The sequence below is a fragment of the Plectropomus leopardus genome, chromosome 19, assembly GCF_026936395.1.
Source record: "Plectropomus leopardus strain MGB_pleo_1.0 chromosome 19, ASM2693639v1, whole genome shotgun sequence".
Classification (NCBI taxonomy): Eukaryota; Metazoa; Chordata; class Actinopteri; order Perciformes; family Serranidae; genus Plectropomus; species Plectropomus leopardus.
Window position 1 is genome coordinate 21,892,950 of NC_142194.1, and position 21,179 is coordinate 21,914,128.

General features: G+C 43.3%; 2 protein-coding genes across 6 annotated transcripts in view; one reads left to right on the forward strand and one right to left on the reverse strand.

Moving 5' to 3' along the window:
* tnrc6ba (trinucleotide repeat containing adaptor 6Ba) overlaps nt 1-17,033 on the reverse strand; it is a 32,995-nt gene extending 15,962 nt beyond the window's left edge. For 3 of the 5 annotated variants that reach the window (XM_088070504.1, XM_088070503.1, XM_042507373.2), the window contains exons 1-7: nt 16,601-17,032; nt 12,445-12,534; nt 9,106-9,127; nt 7,894-8,331; nt 3,693-6,578; nt 1,440-1,604; nt 1,082-1,278 (exon numbers count right to left, since the gene is read on the reverse strand). In XM_088070504.1, coding sequence (XP_087926630.1) covers nt 1,082-1,278; nt 1,440-1,604; nt 3,693-6,578; nt 7,894-8,331; nt 9,106-9,127; nt 12,445-12,501 — 3,765 coding nt within the window. In that variant the 5' untranslated portion in view covers nt 12,502-12,534; nt 16,601-17,032. Of the gene's footprint in view, nt 1-1,081; nt 1,279-1,439; nt 1,605-3,692; nt 6,579-7,893; nt 8,332-9,105; nt 9,128-12,444; nt 12,535-16,600 lie in introns of all 5 variants that reach the window. The other 2 variants (XM_088070502.1, XM_088070501.1) reach the window with 2 other exon arrangements.
* On the forward strand, nt 15,125-20,501 carry LOC121958450 (uncharacterized). The gene is made up of 9 exons (XM_042507378.2): nt 15,125-15,143; nt 16,681-16,736; nt 17,117-17,274; nt 17,921-18,130; nt 18,227-18,409; nt 19,443-19,574; nt 19,852-19,956; nt 20,062-20,191; nt 20,268-20,501. Exons 3-9 carry the CDS (start codon nt 17,118-17,120, stop codon nt 20,326-20,328), a joined length of 978 nt encoding a protein of 325 aa, XP_042363312.2. The 5' UTR covers nt 15,125-15,143; nt 16,681-16,736; nt 17,117; the 3' UTR covers nt 20,329-20,501.
* Nucleotides 20,502-21,179: the final 678 nt, after the last annotated feature.

Sequence of the window (21,179 nt, forward strand, 5' to 3'; positions counted from 1 at the left end):
CACCCATTCCCAGCAAATGTGCTCAGCCCCTCGCCCCAGAGTCCAGACAGACATTTCAGCGCTTGGCGACTTTATCACTTTACTTAGTGACCGTCATGGTAAGTAAGAAATGCATACAAGTGTATTATACTGCATTTCATTCCTATGCATGCTGCACAGGACAGTGCGCTGCTCTGACGATAGAAAATAACCTTCGAATTTTCAGGTTCATTCAATGTACCTGAATTACTGAATATGTATGATGTTACAGTAAACATTTATGTAATGTAAAGCTAAATGTCATCCAGCATTTTTGCTTTACACAATTAAATGAACATGGTTTTGAAATGATGTCTTAAGTGTGAAAGCTCCACTGCATTTCAAATAAAGCACTTCCTAAACTAACAGCCAGCCTGCACGTTTCTGGATTAGTTGTTTGAAATCTTATCTCGCTGTACAGTGTGTCATAGTACTGTGACCACTAGACAGACTAAAATAACTAATCCATACACATTTGGCCAAAAATATGTGTCCGATAAACACTGTTTTCATTTGGTTGCATTCTGTAATGGTACATTTATTTTTAGTAAGCTTATATTTCAGGTATATTTTTCATTTAAATTTGTTTTTAGAAGATGCACTGTGAATAAGGAGCAGTCTCATTTTGATGCAGAGATTTGTACTTAGTGGGAATGCAGCACAACATGGAAGAGAAAGCAGTTCTCTGTTTATTTGGATAAGACAGAAGTATACAAATATTTTGTGCCTAAGATCAATGAAAAATGTGTTAATAGTGATTTCAATATTAATCAAAATAATCCTGATAATCATTTTGGCCATAATCGTGTGGCCCTCGTATGTTAACATTAAGTAACTTTGATCATTTCAGGAAATGTCCATGGCATCAAACAGTGGCTAAGTAATGGCATAAAATACATCAATGCCTTCATTCACTTTTTCTACATGATTCTAAAAACCGCACAACTCCTTAAGATTTATTTACCCACATAACATTGTGTTTTTTATTTTTTTTTCCTAATGCATCTTATTTTTTTTGCTATTTTCCTTTTGTAGAATTCATATTCCCGCCCCAGTAACCCACCTTGTTGCTGGGCTTCTTCCCAGGGTGGCTCTGTCCCCAGCCCCCATTGCTTCCCTGTCCCCAAGACGAGCCGCTTCCTTGGGAGCCGGCGCTGTTCCACATGCCACCTCCCTCCTCCTCATCCTCCCAGCTTGAGTGGCGTGAGGCAGCCACAGAGCCCTCTTTGTCCCCCCAGCCATCTTGCATAGACTTTGAACCTGCAGCAGAAAAAACGTTCCAAATGCAATTACTCAAATATCTTTAGGCACAAGCAACACAATCCTAAAAATCAGACTGTATGGACATCCCACATGTAAGAGCTGTGTTTCAATTCAAACATTTCACCCCATATGCTTTAATTTTGATTTGATTTTCTCACCAGATTTGATGGGGTTGGGAGAAGGATTTCCCCAGCCCGTCGTCTTTCCTCCAGCATCGTCAGGGTCTCCCCAGCCAGTAGGGGCATCAGTAGGCTTTCCCCAAGCTGCAGTGCCGTTGTCTACTGTAGGACTGGTTGGAGAAGTACCACCCCAACCTGATGGACCTACACACACGCACATGGACAACACACATTTGAGATGAGCAACATGGTGGAGAATCTTTGAGTAAGGACACAATTATTGCTCTCAGTTCAAAGTCTTCACTAAGGTTTGTTTATGTAGTTGTCTGACCAGGTGTGGATGTTAACTGGAGGTGAACAATTGTGCAGGAGTTTAAAAGTGATTTACAGAAAGTCTTATAGCAACTCTCTTCTTTACATTTTTGCTGAGTTATCAGCTTGCTGTAGTCTGGCACACTGATCCAAAATCAGCATCTTGTCTGCAGTCACAGTATGGCCCAGAGAATATTCACTGACAGAAAATGTTTTTTCACCTCATCTGTGCTCAGTCGGCGCACCCAATGAAGCTAAAGTGCTGTGGCTGACTCCTATTTATGTGGTTTTGAGATGAAACTGCAGAGATAGCAAGCAGGTGGCTGGCTTAAAAACGACTTGTCTCTCATGACTCAGTTGTCATTCGGATATGCTCAACTTCCACGCTAATCTGTAAACACTTAATCAACATTTCTCCTAAAACACAGCAGCTGTAGTTGTACATTTTGGAGTTGTTAACTTTTCTGTGGTAGAAGATGAAAACCACAGCTGACTCAGAAACAAACTTGCACAAAGCCTGCAAGTGCAAACACACGTATTCTGTAAATTAAATTTGTTTGTGTACTGTTGTCAGAAGATTTTACTGTCTACAAATGATTACTTGCTTTTCCTTTACACTGTGCGAGTGATTGATTAAATTACCACGACCAACTGCAGTTCTATGCCTTGTGCTCTATTGCAATGCTACGGTAATCTCCATATTCAATGTTAGTAGCTGCTTTTAGTCTGCCTGTTCAAGGTAGGAATATCGTGCCTGTTATGCCGCCTCGCCGCTGTCTAAAACATGCAATTGCAGAATGAGGGGACAAAGCCGTCTCGCCTTTGAGCCAGCAGCAGAGGTCCCTTTTACATGACATCTTGATGACGTGCTATGCATGTGACCTGCCGCACGAGATTTGCCAAGCAGCTGGTAGCAGCTAGGGGGCGAAATCAAAGAAGTAGAACAGCAGCCGCAAACATCCACAAATAGTGAAAACAATGTTGCCAGGAGCTCCTTACCCTCTGAGCAGAGGATGAGATCAGCCACTAACAGGAACACTAAATGATTGTTATTGACATGTTATGTCATTATTATTGTTTATAAAAAGCTGCTGACACATATATGTCATACTATAAGCCGATGGTGTTGTGTTACATGTCACACCTGTCTCGCCTCTTTCGCATTTGCGATGCCAGCATGCTGTTTAAAATCACACACTGGAGCGACATGATATGGCTGTTGTTTGTTAAGGATGTGTAAAAAAAAAGGGACTTTGTAGGGGTTCTACAGCGCCATCTCTGTGGAGAAAGGGCTTGGTTTTACTTAATCCTTGTGATTCATTTACCTGATGATAGTTTTAGCACAATCTTCTCTATCTTTAACAAGAATTTAAAAACATGCTTAATTCACGCAAAGCAAAAATTAAAGCCTGTTTTTTTTCATTATGACGTTTTCTAAAGCACTATATTTTGCTACATCCACTCTGTTTCAAATTTAAGACTGAGCCTTAAAGCAAAGATGATAACTATCCATATGAACATTTTTAGCTTGCCTAGTGCAGTAGTGGCGTAATAAAAAATGCAAAATTTAACTGCAAAACAGCTGCTAGCAGAGAAAACAAAGTCAGCAACGGTTGTAATTTGTTATCCATGTCAAAATAACGCCAGGTAATCGAGGTTCATAGATATGCACAGGCTAATGAAGCATGTTTTCTTCAAGAAAATGGTCCTATGTATTGGGCGTGACCAATCAGAGAAGGAAATGCCCAATCAGAAAGCAGGGGTGTCCGCGTTTCTAAACCCCTGTATTTCTGCCAGTCCACAGTAAAACAAAGCACTGGAGTTTTCCAAATAAAACGGGGACAGTATTAAAAACCTCTCAGTTTTCCTGCTGCTAAAATGCCCATTAGTGAAGCTGCCAGGCTGAAATGTAGCATTATTAATGGATCTTAAATTTAGTATGGAATAATGTGGATGTAGCCTGAGTTTGTAGTGTCTTACTAATAGCTGAAGATTTTCCAGGTCCATGGCCAGTGTTGAAGTCTCTGTTACCTCCGAGCCCTGCAGCCTGCCTGCTAGGCTGCTGCTGTATCGGAGGCGGCTGCTGCTGCGGTTGCTGCTGCGGCTGAGCCTGGGCCTGAGGCTGCTGCTGCCCAGCAGGGGCGCAGTTTTTATCCCACAGGTTGACCGGCTTGTAGTTGTAATGTGTTGGGTCTCCCCATGCTGATGTCCCGTCGTCTATCTCGTTCTTCCTGCTTATAGACTGTGGCGAGGGTTCTTCCCAGCCACTTGGTTCAGATCCGCTTCCACATCCTCCGGAGCCACCAGGGATGGGCCCCGAGGTCCAGCCTGAGCTTTGGTTCTGATTCTGGGCTTGAGAGATGGGTTTCCTCCCCCCGCCCCCTTGCATAGCCCCTTGGTCCAACGCTTGCTGTCGCTGTGGATGCTGATTGCGGGGCTGTGATTGTTGCTGTTGCAGTTGTGCCTGCGGGCCTGTGATGGAGCCCGACTGGCTGTTTGGCATCTGGTGCATTTTGTTTCCTCCGCTCCAACTTTGATGGGGTTTGGACCCCATGCCCCCGACAACACCCACCCCTCCTCCTCCGCTTCCTCCTCCCCCTGTGCCCCCTGCTCCCCAGGTTCTGCGGGGAGCGCCATCGTCCCAGCTCCCCCAACCACCCGCACTTGAATCCCCACCTGAGTTTCCTCCTCCATTCTTCCTCTCATCCTCCCATCCCCCTCCTCCGCTATTTGATTTGGACTGTTGCTCTCCCCAGTCCCTACCTGCCCCGACCTTCTGCCCCGATCCCCACCCACTTCCTCCTCCTCCGTTTCCTCCCATCTCTTTCCACGCTCCTGTCCCTTTCTCCTCCTGATTTCCACCCCAGCCTCCACTCACTGGATCATCCTGTTGTCCAAGATCACCCCATCCTCCTCCGTTTCCTCTTTCTCTCCACTCCTCAGTCCCCCAACCCTTCCCCTGCTGGACATCCCCAGCCCCCATCCCTCCTCCACCCCAGCCTGTAGCCTTCCCCTGCTGGCTGTGTCCTGGCATTACCCCTGACACCATACCAGGTCCCGTTGTGGTCACTGGCCCAGATTGTGAGACGCCAAGATTCCTCATGTTGGGGCCTGAAGGTGGTGGGGCTCTCCCGGGCAGAGAAGCCCCACTACTGCTACTGTTGCTGCTGCTCTCCCAGCCCTCTGCGGAGGACCCAGCAGAGGGAACCAGGGGCGGATTGACCCCTGGACCCATAGGATCAGTGACTAGAGTCCTGGGGCCACCAGCATACTGAGAAGATGGGTGTTTCGATGTAGCTGATGACGATTTACTCTGTCCTCCATGTTCTTCCAAGTCCCAGGACGTGTTTTGTCGGATCTGTGTTTGGCCCCAGCCTGTGTTGGACAGGACCCGCGGGTCCAGGTCAGACCGGCTGAGCAGGTTCTGTAAGGCAACTTCAGCATTAGGTGAAGGGCGACGAGGACGACTGTGACTGCTGTTTCTGGAATTTCCACCACTGGAGGAAGATCCTCCCTGTGCTCCCTGTCCGTCTACTCCCCCACCCCACTCCCCCGTTTCACTCTCTCCCTTCTGATTGTCCCAAGCTCTGGTCAAAGTGGTGGCTGTTGATGAAGAGGAGGAAGTGGCGGGGGGGTTGCCAGCTGTGCTGCCCCCACTACTGCTGCTGTTGCTGCTGCAGGCTCCGCCCACCCCCTCACCTCCTGGATTAGCTCCACCAATACCAGTGCAGCTCCCACCCCAATCACCACCTCTCTCCCCAACTCCTCCTGATGACCCCCACCCTCCCTGAGATACCCCGGAGGTTTGACTACTGTTCCCCCCAGTTCCAGAACCGCCCCACGCATTAACCGCACTGGTGGAACTCGGATACCCCCAACCCGAGGTCCCATTATCCCCTTCAGCAGCGCCGAATCCCCCTGTGCCACCTCCTCCTCCCTCCCATCCATCAGTCCTTGAAGCTCCTGTTTTGGAGTTAGCTGCAGGGAAAGAAGACTGGCCTCTCCACGAGGAGGCAAGGCTGTGGTCTCCCACGCTCATCTCACCTCCTCCCACCCCACGGTCCATTCCTCCACCGATCACTTCTCCCCCTGCAATTTTTGGTCCCGCTGATTCGCTGTCCCACTTCCCCCCTCCCATCTCTCTGTCTCTGGATTGCATTTGGTGAAGTTGCCGCTGATGGGTGCTTGATTGATTCACAGATAAAACCGCCCCGCCTCCCAGCCCCAGGGAAGCAGAGTTGTTGGCAGACAAAGACCCTCCGGGGCCCTGGTGATGGAAGGAAGACGGACCTCCTTCCCCCGCGACGGGGCCATCCTGCTGCACCAGGGCAGGCCAGGCCGAAGGGTTGGCATTTGGATTGAAGTTGGCACCTGGAATCCCGCTGCTGCCGTCGATGGGGCCACTGGCGTCGTGGCTCCCTGGAGCAGCGGAGGCTTTGGAAAGTGAGGAGGGCTGTTGTAGCAGAGGCCCAGCTGCAGCTACTGTATTCCCTCCTCCAAGATGACCCTGGGAGGCAGCCATCCCCCACGCCACGCCGTTTGACGACTGCATACATTCATTGGGCAAAGAGAACGAGGAAGTGGGTGAGGATTGGTTGCCAGAGGCACTGATGCTGTTCACAGGCATTCCGTTGTTGCTGCCGCCCCCTCCAGTCGCGGTGAACGAAGCTCCTCCCCCATCACTGCCAGCGATGCTAGGCCACTCCTCCAGGTCGTTGCCATCGACGATCACCTTCTCCCTGCCCTGAGAGGAGGCCTGGCTGCCTGAGCTCGACCCCCACATGGAATTTGCATAATTAGAAGTAGTAGTAGAAGCAGCAACTGATGATGAGGTGAGGGCCAATGAGGAGGCAGCTGCACCAGAATCTAAAAAAAGCAAAGAGAGACTTTAAGGGTCAAAAGGAAATTATCTAAATAATCTTTGAACAGAACTGATCGATTCTAAATGTAGGGTTCATACAGACAGGGAGCCTCAATCAAAAAGCGTCAAAGACTTAAGTACTTTTTCAAGCACTCATTTTTTTAAGGTTGAAATTGTTTTCTCAACAACCATCGGTTTCAAGAGAATTGTGCAATTTCTCTCAAACATCCACAGTCAGACGCACAATGCAGCTTGTTTACTGCCAAACTACGGCTTAACACTCGTGCTAACGCCTGTAGCTAGTGTGAGTGTTTTCAAGTTAAGCTAAACAGCCAGGTGCCGATTATTTACAAGATTTGACCAATCCATTGCCTCTCTGAGCACCTATGAATCACCCGGCATTCGAAAATAATGGACAGTCTTGGTTTGCTAGCCTAAAACCTTTATTGTACACTTTTCATAAAATAACTCAGTCTCAAGGTTCCTACAGCTTAAGGTAAGTTAGGTTTAAGACTATTTTAGGATGTTGTTAATGCCACTCGGAATCAGATGTAAGACCAATTTTACAGTAACCAAATTTGTGCCGAGTTCAGTCGTGCCGCAAATCTTAATGTGCACTTCCCCATATTGTCCAAGGAAGTGACAACTAGCTTGCAGCAAGAAGATCCTCTGCTCTGAGCATCCTGACCAAACACAAAATATGAGTGTTATTGGTTCAGCAGTCCTGATCTTTGTGATGTTAATGCAAGAGGCATTTGGATAATATATATGTTTTTTAATTCATGTTACCAATTCTTTTGAGATTTAACAATGCAACTAGGGCTACAGCTATGAACTAATCAAGCATGAAGCTATGAATAGATATATCAATCAATGAGGTAAGAAATAAATACATAAAAGAGAAAATAAGTCAGGTCTCTTAAGTGAACAATTAATTGGTTTGCTTTTTAGAAAAAAATAACATTTTCATTGCTTACATTAGATAAAATAATTAGCTTCAATTGCTACTTAACAGCACCAGCACCTGAATCGAAACAATTTGCAAAGATTGGATGCAGTCAACTTGCATCAATGATCTTCAGTTTCAGCTCTAAATGTAATGTCAAAACAAAAAACAATTAAATTTATATATTAAATTAAAATGGTACTTCCCATGTTTCCCATTTTTAAGACTGTTCAAAGACTGATTTCAGACTTTTTGATACTTATTAACGCTCGTCTTTTAGATTTATGAATTCAATGTCCTTTCAGACTTTTTAAGGACTGTGGGAACCCTGTGGCTCGATTCGAAACGTGACTTTCAGCATTAGTGACACTTACCTGAGACAGCAGCCATGTTTGCATTGGGGCCATCCCCTCCTCCTCCCCCTCCCAGCAGCATGGAGGACAGTGGCGGCTGACCCCTCTTCAGTAGCACTTTATGGTCCTGCTGGCAGCGGAATCGCGGCGGCACTTCTCTCGGCATGTTGCGTGGTTGCTGCTGAGGCGCCTGGGCTCCGCCTCCACTACTTGCACTGCCGTTTCCGGCAGCGCCGGAGCCGCCAGCGGTGGAGGAAGAAATGGTGGTGGAGGTGGGCTGTCCGTTGGCCACCGCCAGGCGCTTGGCATTGTTGCCGCCCTGTGACGGGGTGGCAGCACTGCCAGGGCCCAAGGTGGCTGGGGATGGGGAGGCAGAGGGGGTGGGTCCAGGGCTGGGGGAGGCAGAGCTGCTCTGAGTGGCAGGAGATTGGACAGACGCCGGCTTGGTCAAGTCTGGCACTGAGGGAAAGGTAATACAGGGAAAGAAACGCAGTGAATTAAATTAAGTATCATTTAAGAGGGAACAGTGTACACAATTTTCTGTAATCGTAAGTACTAACCATATATTAGTATGAAGAAATTAAGGAAAGAGAGGATGCTACAAAGAATTCCCTGATGCAAATACATTGGAGTCAGATGTTTTTATAAAGTGGGATTCATACTTTTGTGTCGAAGCAACACTGTATCTACGGTGTAGCCTCCACAAACATGCATACCCTATGCTGTAGCCTGAAGTCCACCTCTCTAGAAATGTAACTGAACATTGAAAGGTTTCTTTTTGTAAACTGAAAACCATTTAGTGTAAACAAAGATTTTATTTCACAAATAAGAATCAATTAACAGTGAAGACAGTAAAGCCCCCACACAATAGTATTTTATGTCCTTTGTGTGATTTATTCTGGTTTTATATGAGTCGAAGACAGTCTGCAAGCCACTAGGTTAATGTACGCAATGTACAATGTCATAGGCTTGCGCTAATAACATTAGAATGATGTATTTGTGGAGAAAAAGTTTTTTTGTCTGTAAATCTTGTGTTGCAATTAATCTGATTTGTAATGGGGATGCCAGTAATGTGAAATTCAAGAATAACCAGAATTTATATACTGTCCCAATCTATGTGGATAATAAACATAATAAAACTGAAAATGTAAGATCAAATATCAGAAGACAGATAGATGAACACTCTACAGTAGGCTAAATATTAAAACACACAAACACCACTGTGCTGCTTACCTTTGTTTTTTTGTTCTGTGACCTAAAAAAAAACAAAAAAACAAAAAAAACATTAGTCACTAAATCATTCATCGAAACAGATGAATATGACACAGATAAACATGATACATTTCACTCGTTCAAATGTCAAACAACTAAGATAAGTTACAATGTATAACGGCGGGTTCACTCTTGATGCAGAAGCACTAAAAAGCGTGCTGACTTTCCATTAAGCGCTGCCCGCTTCCAATCGACACCCCTGTTAACTTATTTACAAGTAGTATGTCGCAGCCCAGAGCTCTGCGAACACCTCTCAATACGCAGCGATAGTTTCAGTACCTAGTCTATTTTATTCTGCCAGGCAATCTGAATAAAAAAACATACTGATAATCTATTAGGAATGACTTCGAGGATTTATCATGTATAGGGCAGCACCTAACGATTATTTTTTTTATCAATTATTTTTTTATTGATTTAAATATTATTTTTTAAATTGATTTATTTATTTTTTTTATTACTTGATTAATATAACAAATTTACCAAAAATAACATTTTAAAACTTGTCATACGCTGCAGGCTATTATTCTCCAACAATAAATAGCCCAGTCTTAACTGGTAATCTGTGTTTTACAGTCTGGTATAAAGTCTCTCCAAAATAAAATTAATGCAAGAGCTTGTTCCACTCAAGTAAAAGGAATGTAGTGCAATCTACATTTAGCAATCCAACAGCAAAATAAATAAATCAAAGTAAAATTCACAGTATTTCACAATTTGTTACAGTAACGAACCTCAAATCTAGCAGTCAAACAAAACATCTTACATTAAAATTAGTGCAGTTTGAATAACACTAACTTTTCTCAAACATAAATAATTAGAACTAGTACATTCTTTCTACATCAGAATAGTCCAGCCTTAACTGGGCCTTAAGGAATACTGCTGCCTGCAGATATGAGTGCTGTATATTCGTATTTATAAGCACATATTCCACTTATTTATGAAGTTATACAAGCTCCTGCACAGCTGACAACCCCATCCTGCAAATGTTTCAAAATAAAATGCATTGTATCTGCAACTGGTGGCATTCTGTCCAGAGACACAGTCAGATAGCTTTTGTTTTGAAAGGGAAGCAAAGAAATTGAGGTAAAACAAACACCTTTACATTTCCTCACAGAGACTTTAAACTGCAATATAAAGGGGTATAAGTCAACAAACACGAGCGTCTCGCCTAAAAAAAACAGCAAGCCACCGTTTCTCTGTGCTGCAGCTGACACGCAGCTCAGGCGCGCCTGACAAGCGCTGCTCAGGCGAGCCGTGTGCACGCTCTAACTTGATAACATGAGCGCCGAAACAAAAAACAACACGCTCGGCGCTGCTCACGCTCTCATGACGTACGCTGTGTGAAATGGTGTGACGCGTCGACGCATGTTACGTGAATTGACGTATTCACGTAATCAATTATGTCGATTACGTTGATGCGTGGCCCCAGCCCTAATCATGTATGCTCAAATTAGGATAAATGATTAAATATGCCCCCATGGTTCCACATACAAGACAAGCAGAGACACACACGCAAACAGAGGCAGGGCTGTACATGTGATTTGAAAATAGCAGAGGAGCAGAATCTGGTGTGAACGGCCAGGCGTCTTCTGACAGGTGGCTGCACGAGAACTGACATATCAGAGTGCTTTTGTATCCAGCGTGAACATGATATAAGACAAGAGACAGACACAAGGGTTCATAGGAACAAATCTGTAATTGCGGTAGAAAAACATCTTATCTGAGTCTAGGAGTGCCAGGATGATAAATACATCACAGTGCTGTTGAGACTTGTTTTAAATGGTGTTCTTGTAATACTGACAGACGTAATCCAAACTCTAATGTTCACCGTCAGAATTTGGTCTATTTCCATTTGTTCCATTTCATACTTTCAGATTATACTTTCTTTCACGGTGCAACTTAAAACTCTTCCAGGGTCAATGAAACCTTTCAGATTTGTGCTTAATACAATGTTTTTTTTAAGAGAAATTATCATTGAAAGTCCCCAAAAGACAAAGCTTCATTCTGAATTGCCATCACTCTGCCCCCCCCCCCAAAATTTGCAAGTTCAAACTTGCAACTACTTGCAATGTGCCTGTCTGCAATGTTCTAAAAACCCTGCCCATGTACACCCATGTGACCAGACGAGACAGTGTATCATCTCCACAGCAACAACTCTCTGTACTTCCATTCTGATTTCCAGCATCTCAGGCTTATTTCGTAGTTGAATATAACTTGTAGCTTCTTAAAATAAACCCCAGGTCACACTACCTCCAAAAGCAGCACATGAGCGTCTCGCTGTTTTTTTCTTTCTATCCCTGTGATAACAAATTAAAGCAGCCACACTGCCTGCATGAACAGCTCTGGCACTCCACATCTGGAGATGTCTCGCTGATTTTTACCATGTGACACGCACATATTTCAGCAAAAACAGACAGTGAAAACTGTCTTTCGATGGTCATACTAACTTCCTCAACCTTTCCTATTTCTGTTTTAAAATAGAGGCCCTTCTGACAATGTTTCTGTCAACAGAATCCCTCAGTTTTTAACACAAGGCATTTATTGTGAAATATTTAAATAGCTGCGTTGTTGACAATGCAATGGCTGCACGACTCCATAAATTAGTTGAGTACCGGATTTTAATTGTGGAAAAACAGCAGGTACAGTAGCAGGCAGCTTTGTAGCAGCGCCGCAGTAACAACACTGCAAGTGCAAGGTGCAGCAGTTCAGCAAGGTAGCTGTCACATGCAGCCATCTGCATGCGGTGTGGCCTGAGCGTAAGACTGAGGATGGTAATGGTGAGACTGCGAGCAGCAGCAGCAACCCACCGTCAAAAATCGCCAAACTGTAAGGGACGCAGACAGAGGGCTAGATGGGGGTGGTGGACTGTTGTCTGAGAATGACGCTGCATTTGAAAGTTTTAGCTGTGGTCATGTTGACTTAGCCAGCAAACCTCACCATGAGCACTATGAGCACCTGCTGAGACAGATGACGCGCCATACGTTCTAAAACCAGCCGCTGGCAACTTGACAAGCTCAGTCGCCGGTGACGCCATCAGCCGGCTTGAGTCGAGCTCAGACCAGCCAGCTCACACAGCTGCAACATTTCTCTGCAGTTTCGTCTTGTCGCAAGTATTTGTTCTGAACTGTAACTCAATCCAAAAATTGCACAGCCCCAACTCGTCATCAACTGTAAGGCCATCAATACACTCTGAACATAAAATAACATTGTTCTCAAACTGCTGTTGAACATGGCACTGCAGTATTTGTTCAATGATGTCCAAATCCCATGGAGGAGCCTGCAAGTCATTTTGAACATGCTCACCTTCTGAGAGGCTTCCCTTTTCCTTTTGTCGTCTTTTTTCCTTTTCTTGTCTTCCATGAACTACTGCTCCTGTCCCGATACTCCTTTCTTCTAGAGGGAAAAAAACAGGTATTACAAAATGTGTCAATGTCACCATTTTAAAATCACTGAGTGTTTTTTGTATAGCCAGTGGCTTTTAACTATAAAGTTAATCAGTGCTCACAATACACTGACCTATAGTTAGCAATGACTGCAGCATGAGTCAAGGGAAAAAAAGAAACATAACAGTTGAACTGTGGATGTAGGCTCGTGGCCACGTGAGCTTCCATCCATGTGTGAAAGCGACAATGGACTGCATGCTCGATTGGAGGAATCAGTGGCCATCAGGTGCTATAGCCAAGAATACTGCTGGCCATGTGGGCAACAAACAGTAATTATCCCGATCATGCACATGCAGAATAATGTAAGCTGATCACACTGGTGGGTTCAACTAATTTAGACAGTTTACAAGGTGCCTGATTTAACCATATAGTCTGACTGAGTCTGCAAGTGGCTTTGGAAGCAACAACAAGTGACCAACAGAGGGTCTGCTTGTGCTTAAATTGTTTCTAGGATGAAGTGTGTGCATATCTTTCGGATTAGGCTCTTTAACAGCTGTGAGACAAGAAATGCATGCAATACAAGAACACCAAACAACACATTGTCATCAGAACACCCAATATAAGAACATATATAGCAGGCTGTCCATGATGTGGACAAATCCAACTAACAAAATAATTTTGATCAGATACTGCAATATAGATACATGCAGATAAACTGTAGAGATATTTTAGTGGTTAGCTTTTGTTGCAAAAAATATATTTATATGAGATTTTTTCCCCAAAGAAAACCATTAAAGAAGCATTTCCCCACTGGAAAAATGATATTTTCATATAACTGGTCTGTCTCTGCCACAGAAAGCCACAAATACTTTTGAAATTGATGCTACATGACTAGAAAAAACTGAGACATTGACTTTTTCTTAAGAGGAAGGGAATATACAACAACCACAATGCACTGCGCTGCACTGGACAAATAACTGCTCCTGCTGGCAGGTGACTTGAAACAAACTTGTCTGATACAATGGCAGCCAACTGGTAACAAGCAATCTCGCATTACACTTAAACGGTAAGCTAAAACATGTTTCTGAAAACATCTGAGCAGAGAAATAGACCACGCAGTAACAGAATCTTAATTTATATTTGATCAGCACTACCTAGAGATGTCTCGCCTTTAAGACAGCATTGGAGGTAACAACAGCACCGAAACAATGTGTGTGTAAAAGAGACAACTAGCAAGATGGCACAAGTGTGACATTTTGATGGCATGTTACGTGTGCGACCCACTGCAGGAGATTTAAAACGCACATTTTGGAAGCCAACTCAAAGAAGAAGACCAGCCAGCGAAAATGTCCACAAATGGAGAAAACAGTGAGGTCCAGGAGCTCCTTAACCTTAGAGCAGAGGACGAGATCACGCGCCATATAACAAGGCCCTAAATGATTGTTAATGACAAATTGTTTATAAAGTGCTGCCAACGCATATGCTATATATATCACACTAAAAGCCAACGCTGTTGTGTTAAACGCCATGCCCATCACATCTCTTTTGCATCTGCGATGCCAGCATGCTGTCTTAAATCATACACTGAAGCGGCTTGATGCCGCTGTTGTTATTATCTGTGTAAAAATAAAAAGGTGATATAAAAAAGGGACATGGGCGGCTCTATTGTGCTATCTCTGCGTAAAAAGAGGCTTTTGTGTCCGATGGCGGCATTTCGCTTGGAGGGGAGCAGGACAATCTAGACACTGATTAAATGAAGGAAAGTTTACCACGGTACATTTACACATACTAGCCACATTATCATGATACAAAGCTGGTTGGAAATCAACAAAGTATCCCTTTATTAATGGAGATACGATGGTCAAACAGGTTAAGACATTAACTGTTAACTGAACTTAGCTTTAACAGTATAATAGGCTTTTAAATTGTTGTCACTCAACTGTAATGTAGCAGAGGAACCACCCACTTAATCCACCAATACATTATGACAATAACCAATGCCCCACAGGATAGCCAAGCTCACATAACCATGATGTAAATCTTAATATCTTAGATGGTTTAAATGCATGAACTTACTGAAGTGCTACGCCCTGACGGTGTCTGTTTTACTTGGTTTCGTTTTTGCTTAGTGCCACAACACATCCAGCTGATTCACAGACACCAACCTGACATCCTCCTTGAAGCATTTCTGACCTCAGGCCTGCAGGATCACACACCCAGACCTCAATATGATGTTATTACCGGCTGTCAAATCTGCATTCAGCTCTGACATAAACTACATCAGCTAATGTTACCTTACTGTCAATGTAACACAAGATCATCCGCATTTAGCGAGCTACCATTAGCATTAGAAGATTTGAGCTTTCTTGCGCTAAAAATGGTGAACGAAAATCGCAGACAGGTGATTACAGTCGCTTAACTCGACCCATGCATAACCGGGTTAGCGTTAAGGTTAATAGCCGATCATCCCTGAAGTTTACACAGGCGACAAGTTTAGCGGCAGCTGCTGGTAAGATAGTCCGTCGACGGCTAACATTAAGGAGTGCCCATACTCGAAAAACACGCAGACACACAACAACGCAAGCATTAACAAGTTTAATCAACGAGCTATCTCCCAGTGTAAGTTAATGTTAGGCAACTAGTCTATTCTGCGCACACGACGGTCCTTAACAGCAAATACACCGAGCTATTAGCTACAAATCTGCTAATGCACAACCACCAGATCGTCAAGAAGCTAGCTTACGATTCGTGGCTTCCGATTCAGCAGTTAAGGGCAGAGTTAAGGGAAAGTTGCATTGCTTAACGACCGATCCTCGTTTTTTTGCATCTTCCATTGTTGTGGAAGCATGTTAGACATCCCAGGTAAAGTCTCGACGCTGTCTGAAATTCACTTTCACATTTGTGAAACTTTTATCCTATTTGTGAAAATGCTAAAAAAAGAGATACACTGCGTTTTGAACACGTAGACCACAGTGGACCAGGTCCAAATCAAAAGTCACTAAACTTTAACTGGTCAAATCTGGACTAGATTATCGCAGAGAGGCTAACAACTGTTTCAAATACTGTCATTCTACTTGTGAAAATGCATTAAAAAAACGGCATTTCGCCTCTTTGGGATTATCTAGTCATGATTTGAGAGTACAGTGACATTTGATTAATATGGTCTACATGTTAAAAAAAAAAACAGCAGTGAAGTCTCCCTTTTTTTGCATTTTCACAATGTAATAAAGCTTTGAGAAATTTGATTTTTTGTAATAATCTTTTGTAAAATATCTTCTATGGGATAATCTTGACCCCTCGATATGCAGTGATTTTTAAGAGAAACGCTGTTCAGTATGATCTACACGTGGAAAAAAAGATAAATATTCCCTTTTTGCACATTTAACAAACAGAATAAAGGTTTCACAAAGCTGGAACTGAATATATTTACCCTCTCTAGGATAATGTAATAATTGAACCTGTCAGTGAATAGTGGTTTTTGATTTGCAGGTTGAATCTCCCCTTTTTGCATTTCACAAATAGAACAAGGGTTTCACATGTCTGAAACTGTCTTTTAATAACCCCGTAGGCCCTCTGTAACAATCGAGTCCTAATTTGACGAGTCTACATTGAGTAGATTTTGATCTAAACTTAGATCAATATGGTTTATTTGTTCAAAAAAATGCAGTAACAGCTCCCTTTGTAAAGTCATCCCATATAAAATAAATATTTTCCAATTGCAAATATGGGCTTCATACAGCGTTGAGGCTTTACATTATTTGATTAACATGCTTTCACAACAGTAAGAGGTGCAAATAACCGAGGTTCAATCACTCAGCAACATAAATTTCCCTTAGCTCTCCCCTTAACTGCTGAATCGGAAGCTACAATTCGGAAACTAACTTCAGCGTCGTTAGTGCTAATGCTATTGAGGGTTAGCTAAGTTATCTCCTGACAGAAGCTACAAGTAGCCGGGCTAACGACGTTAGCTCGGCCAGCAAACGCAGTGGCATTTCATTAACAAATACATTGCAGTCATTTTGCATGCATACAAATTAAGACAGAGTGCCGAGACACATTATCTCAAGTTTACTCACCTCTGGAATCACATATGAAGAAAAGCTAGCGTGCTAGCTAGCTTAGCTAAAGTGCTTCAGTGCGATTTTTTTCTTTTTAGCTTTTTGAGGCATTCGTCGAGGCTACAAGAACAGCGACGCCTGAGCGGACAGTCAAGTAAGTTGATGAAAACACACGCTACTGATTTGTAAATAAGTACTAACGTTGTAATAGTGTAAACCCTAATGTGCAGAAGAATTTAAATTTCAAAGCGCTGTGGAGTCAGTCGGTTGACGGGCGGCCATTTTGCTGCTCAGCATGAAGCGTCTCCAATGGGCAGCCTGTGGCAGCTGCGTGGAGGCGCTCTGAGTGGCTGCTGCTGACGAGAGGGATGCACAAAAGACGCATTTGACCTTCATAAACTTTTGACTGTCAAACTTTGCACCACTGTTCCTGCACCAGAGGTTAACAGGCCTCCAAAATGCACATTTTAAATCATCCCTAAACAGCCTTTTGCACAGTTTTGCATGTTCATCACCACAACTTTCTCTCGATAGCATGGGTCCAAAAAAGAGAGGAGCGAAGAGGAGGAAAACCGAGGGAGGAGAAGAGGAGGAAGAGGGTGCTGAAGAGAAGGAGGCTGAGGAGAGAGGAGACATTAAGAGGAAGGACCGTGGGAATAAGAAATACATTGGAGCTCATGTTGGCATTCAAGGCAAGAGTTCTTTAATTCTTCAGTTCCTTTAAGTGTAAGGGACTGTTCGTTATTTATGAGAGGGGAGGGGCGGTGCATAGAGGGGGAGGTATTTCAAATCCTTTTTTAAGCACTGGGGAGGGGCTTATGGTATTTTTGTGTCTAAGGGACTGTGTTTTGTGTTTTTCTTTTCTTTTTCAGATGATCAGAATCTCCAAAATCCAATCTATTTTCACTGTTTCTGGCAATGATATATGGGATTACTTTGAGGATTTTTGAAGAAAAAATATCTTCCAAACCTGCGACATGGTTTGGAAGATATGAAAAAAATCAAAGTTAAAAATAAACCGTTTGCGCAAACTAATCAGTATTCACAACAACCGTGAAAAACAGAGCCTTTTTTTCCCAACTCTGGGATTTTGTCTTCAATTTATAACTTCAAACACTGAGGGGTCAGTCTTTAAAATCTAACAACTAATTTATGGTGGAAGGAGAGTGATGCGATCTCCCCAAGACACACAGGCAGGCATAAGGAAAAACATTTGTAGATTCGGGGAAGGTAAAAAAAACATACCCCAGCTACCCCCCTCCTCTGATAAATAAAGACCAGTCCCTTGATAGAGTTGGAAACACATGCTCTCACATTTCCTCTTCTATATGTCCTCAGGAGGGATCTGGAAAGCAGTGGGGTCCTGCACAGAGATGGGGGGCAGCAGTTTTGCCTTGTTTCTGGGCTCCCAGCGCTCCTGGAAGAGGCCTGCACTGGATCACGCAGCTGCAGGCAAATTTCGGGAGCAATGTTGCATACAGGAGTACGACCCGGCTCACATCCTGCCTCATGGGTCTTACCTGATGAACTGTGGATCTCCTAAAGAGGGTTGGTCAGACGCTAATGGCAGATTCTGTCCTTCGCTTCTTGCCTGAGTTATTTCCTCTTTTCAGCCGTGTCTCCTCTGGTTTGTGTCGCACGCAGATGTGTTTGAGAAGAGCCAGGCCCTGCTCGTGGATGAGCTCAGCCGCTGCAGCCTCCTGGGCCTCACCCTCTACAACTTCCACCCCGGCTCCTCCCTGGGCTCCATCACCACTGAGCAGTGTGTGGAGAAGATAGCAGGAGCCATTAACCACGCTCACCAGCAGACACCCGCTGTAGTTACAGGTACAGGAGGCTCCGTGCAGGAAATCCTGGCTTTACGTCTGCACTGACTTAACATGAGTCCTGCTGATCTGAGAGCGAACATGAAATGACATGACAGTGTATCTCAGTGTAGCGAGAGAACTCGGTGATATAATAATAACTTCATTTATATGGCGACTTTAAAAACAGAATAATAAAAAGAACATTAATAAAAATGCCAAACAGAGAAAGGTCTATAAAAGTCAAGAATAAATGTGTATACAAAAGGTTAACAAAAATAAAGCAAAACAAATTAAAGTATTAAATGAATACATTTTTAGAAAATACAAGAATAAATGTAGGGATAAAACAAAGATAAGAAGATAAAAACAGATAACAAGCACATACATTTACAGTATGAAAAGATGGTGAGAACAGGTCATCAGAGGACTGCATAAATAGATTAAGAGTAGCAAAATGAATGAAAGGAGGAAAATGAATTAATAAATAAACAAATAAAGGTGACATCACACAAAAGCAAGTCTGTAAAAGTGGGTTTTGAGAAGTGATTTTAAAAGATGTCACTGATTCAGTAGTCATCAAACCCCAGAAATTAAAATACGTGTCCCTCAAATCTTAATTGGTGGGCTAATTTTTTAAATAAAACTGTACCCACATATATTCATGACCCCAATTAGGAGGATTTAGGAGGATTGAAATTTTATTACCACGAGTCAGTGGACAAAAAAATGAGTCAAGCATTTGAACTCAGACTGACTTCTGTGTCCGTAACTTTGAGGAACTGACTGCCGGCTTGACACCAGCGTTGCGTCACTTGTGATTCATGATAACGACCACAGTGCTTTGATTGGAAATAACCCAAATGCCGCCGGTGTGACGGGAACACGCTGCAGTAGAAATACCTGCAGAAACACTGACGCACAGCTGCCCTCAGGCCGGGCTTCAGATGTGAGCGACGGCTCGGATGTGTGTCAGGTTGTTTAAGGAGACGCTGGAGTTAAATTGCTGTGTCAGACCGTTTTTTTGTCTTACGCCTGCCTCCCTGTGTGGTCAGTGTTGGAGAACATGAGCGGTCAGGGCAGCACGGTGGGCGGAAAGTTCTCCGAGCTGAAGAGCATCATAGACAAAGTGAGAGACCAGACCAGAGTCGGAGTGTGTCTGGATACCTGCCACGCCTTTGCAGCAGGTGAGTGAAGCCCGAGGTTCATCTTTTTTATCCCTCAGAATCATCAGAAAACATCAACATCAAAACTTATTGATAATCAAGCTTGTCCAAACTAAATGTTGGCTTCAAGGGTGAAGCGACTCTAGTCTGTTGTGCTAAAGGAAAAAAAGCATGTAGACAACAAAAAGGCCGCTCTATAGACTGCCAACATGGATATGTTGATATTTTAGACTACTTAAAGTCATGAAAATGCGGTAAAATAATGTGGAAAAGTTCTGAAAGTGTTGTTTCTGGGTAGGATACGACGTGGCTGCAGAGGGAGGAGTGAAGGCCACGCTGGATGAGTTTGATCAGGAAGTGGGGCTCGGATACCTGAAAGCCGTCCATCTCAATGACTCTAAAGGTGCAGCAGGGCTTTCACAGGACATTATCACAAAAATGATCAAATAGATGAGTTTATTGAATTGTCTGAAGTTTGAATTTTTTGTTTTGTTTTTCGTATTTGCAGGTAAACTTGGCTGCAACCTCGATCGCCATGAAGACATCGGCAAAGGTCACATCGGAGTCTCTGCTTTCCGAGACATCGTCAACGAGCCCAGACTGGACAACATCCCTCTGATACTGGAGACTCCTGGACGGTGAGACAACTGTTATGGTCTTATATTGGACAAAATCTCTTTATTAATGTCTGACTGTTGTGTTTTCTCCACGCAGGCCGGGATTCGAGTACGCCGAGCAGATCGAACTTCTCTATTCCCTCTGTGAGAAAAAATAGTGAGCACTGTCATTGTTAAGTTGGTGCCGCTAAACTAAACTCTGCATAACCCCACAGCGCACAAGAGAATTTGTCAAGGGCCAAAGTGGATGACGGTGGAGCTTTTTTTGTTTGTTGATCACTGTGTGAACCGTTCTGAACTCGAGTGAAATAAATGTGTTGTTGAAAGTTTATATTGGACATGTGAGGAGTCGTCTTGTTCACAATGAGCCATTAGAGGGCAGCAAGCACACACAAGTACAACACAAACCCCATTTCAGAGTCCATGTGATGCCACATGTTGCACACAGACTGGAAAAAGAATATTAAAGTCTAACTTACTGCATATTTGCTTTTTGTCACTTTTTAAATAGTGCTGTCTCAATTCATAGGACCTAATATTCTTCATTTTGCCCATTTGGTCATACCATTATTTGCAGATGGCCCTTCTTTTATTGCTTATGTACATTTTTGATGTAAATTTATGATTCACATTACTACTATCAAGGTCATGTGATTTATTTAAAGTTGATTCCTTTAACAGTAAAAGCATAAATTACATTTCATCTGAATGAAATCACATCAGTTTGCAGAGGAAGTTACTGGTGACGTATTGTTCCCACAAGGAACATTTGCAGAGTTAGCAAGAAATCCAACATGAGGGAACAATCATGGGGTCGTATCCAAAGGACATGATATTTTATTTTATTATTAACTGTTATTCAGCCTTTATTTATCCATTTGAAACTTGAGTAAACTGGCTTGATTTCTTACAAAACATGTGAAGAAGGCAATGAACAAAGAAGGAATGACCCAAAGATTAGCAAGAAATTAGTAAAAAACTGAATAAGAAAATTACCTGAAAATTAATA

What these genes read in the sequence shown, in the direction of transcription:
- LOC121958450 (XM_042507378.2), top strand. Translation starts at nt 17,118, where the DNA reads ATGGGTCCAAAAAAGAGAGGAGCGAAGAGGAGGAAAACCGAGGGAGGA. An exon ending in CTGTGGATCTCCTAAAGAGG is followed by an intron (nt 18,131 to 18,226) that starts GTTGGTCAGACG and finishes TGTCGCACGCAG; the next exon opens with ATGTGTTTGAGAAGAGCCAG. An exon ending in CCATCTCAATGACTCTAAAG is followed by an intron (nt 19,957 to 20,061) that starts GTGCAGCAGGGC and finishes TCGTATTTGCAG; the next exon opens with GTAAACTTGGCTGCAACCTC.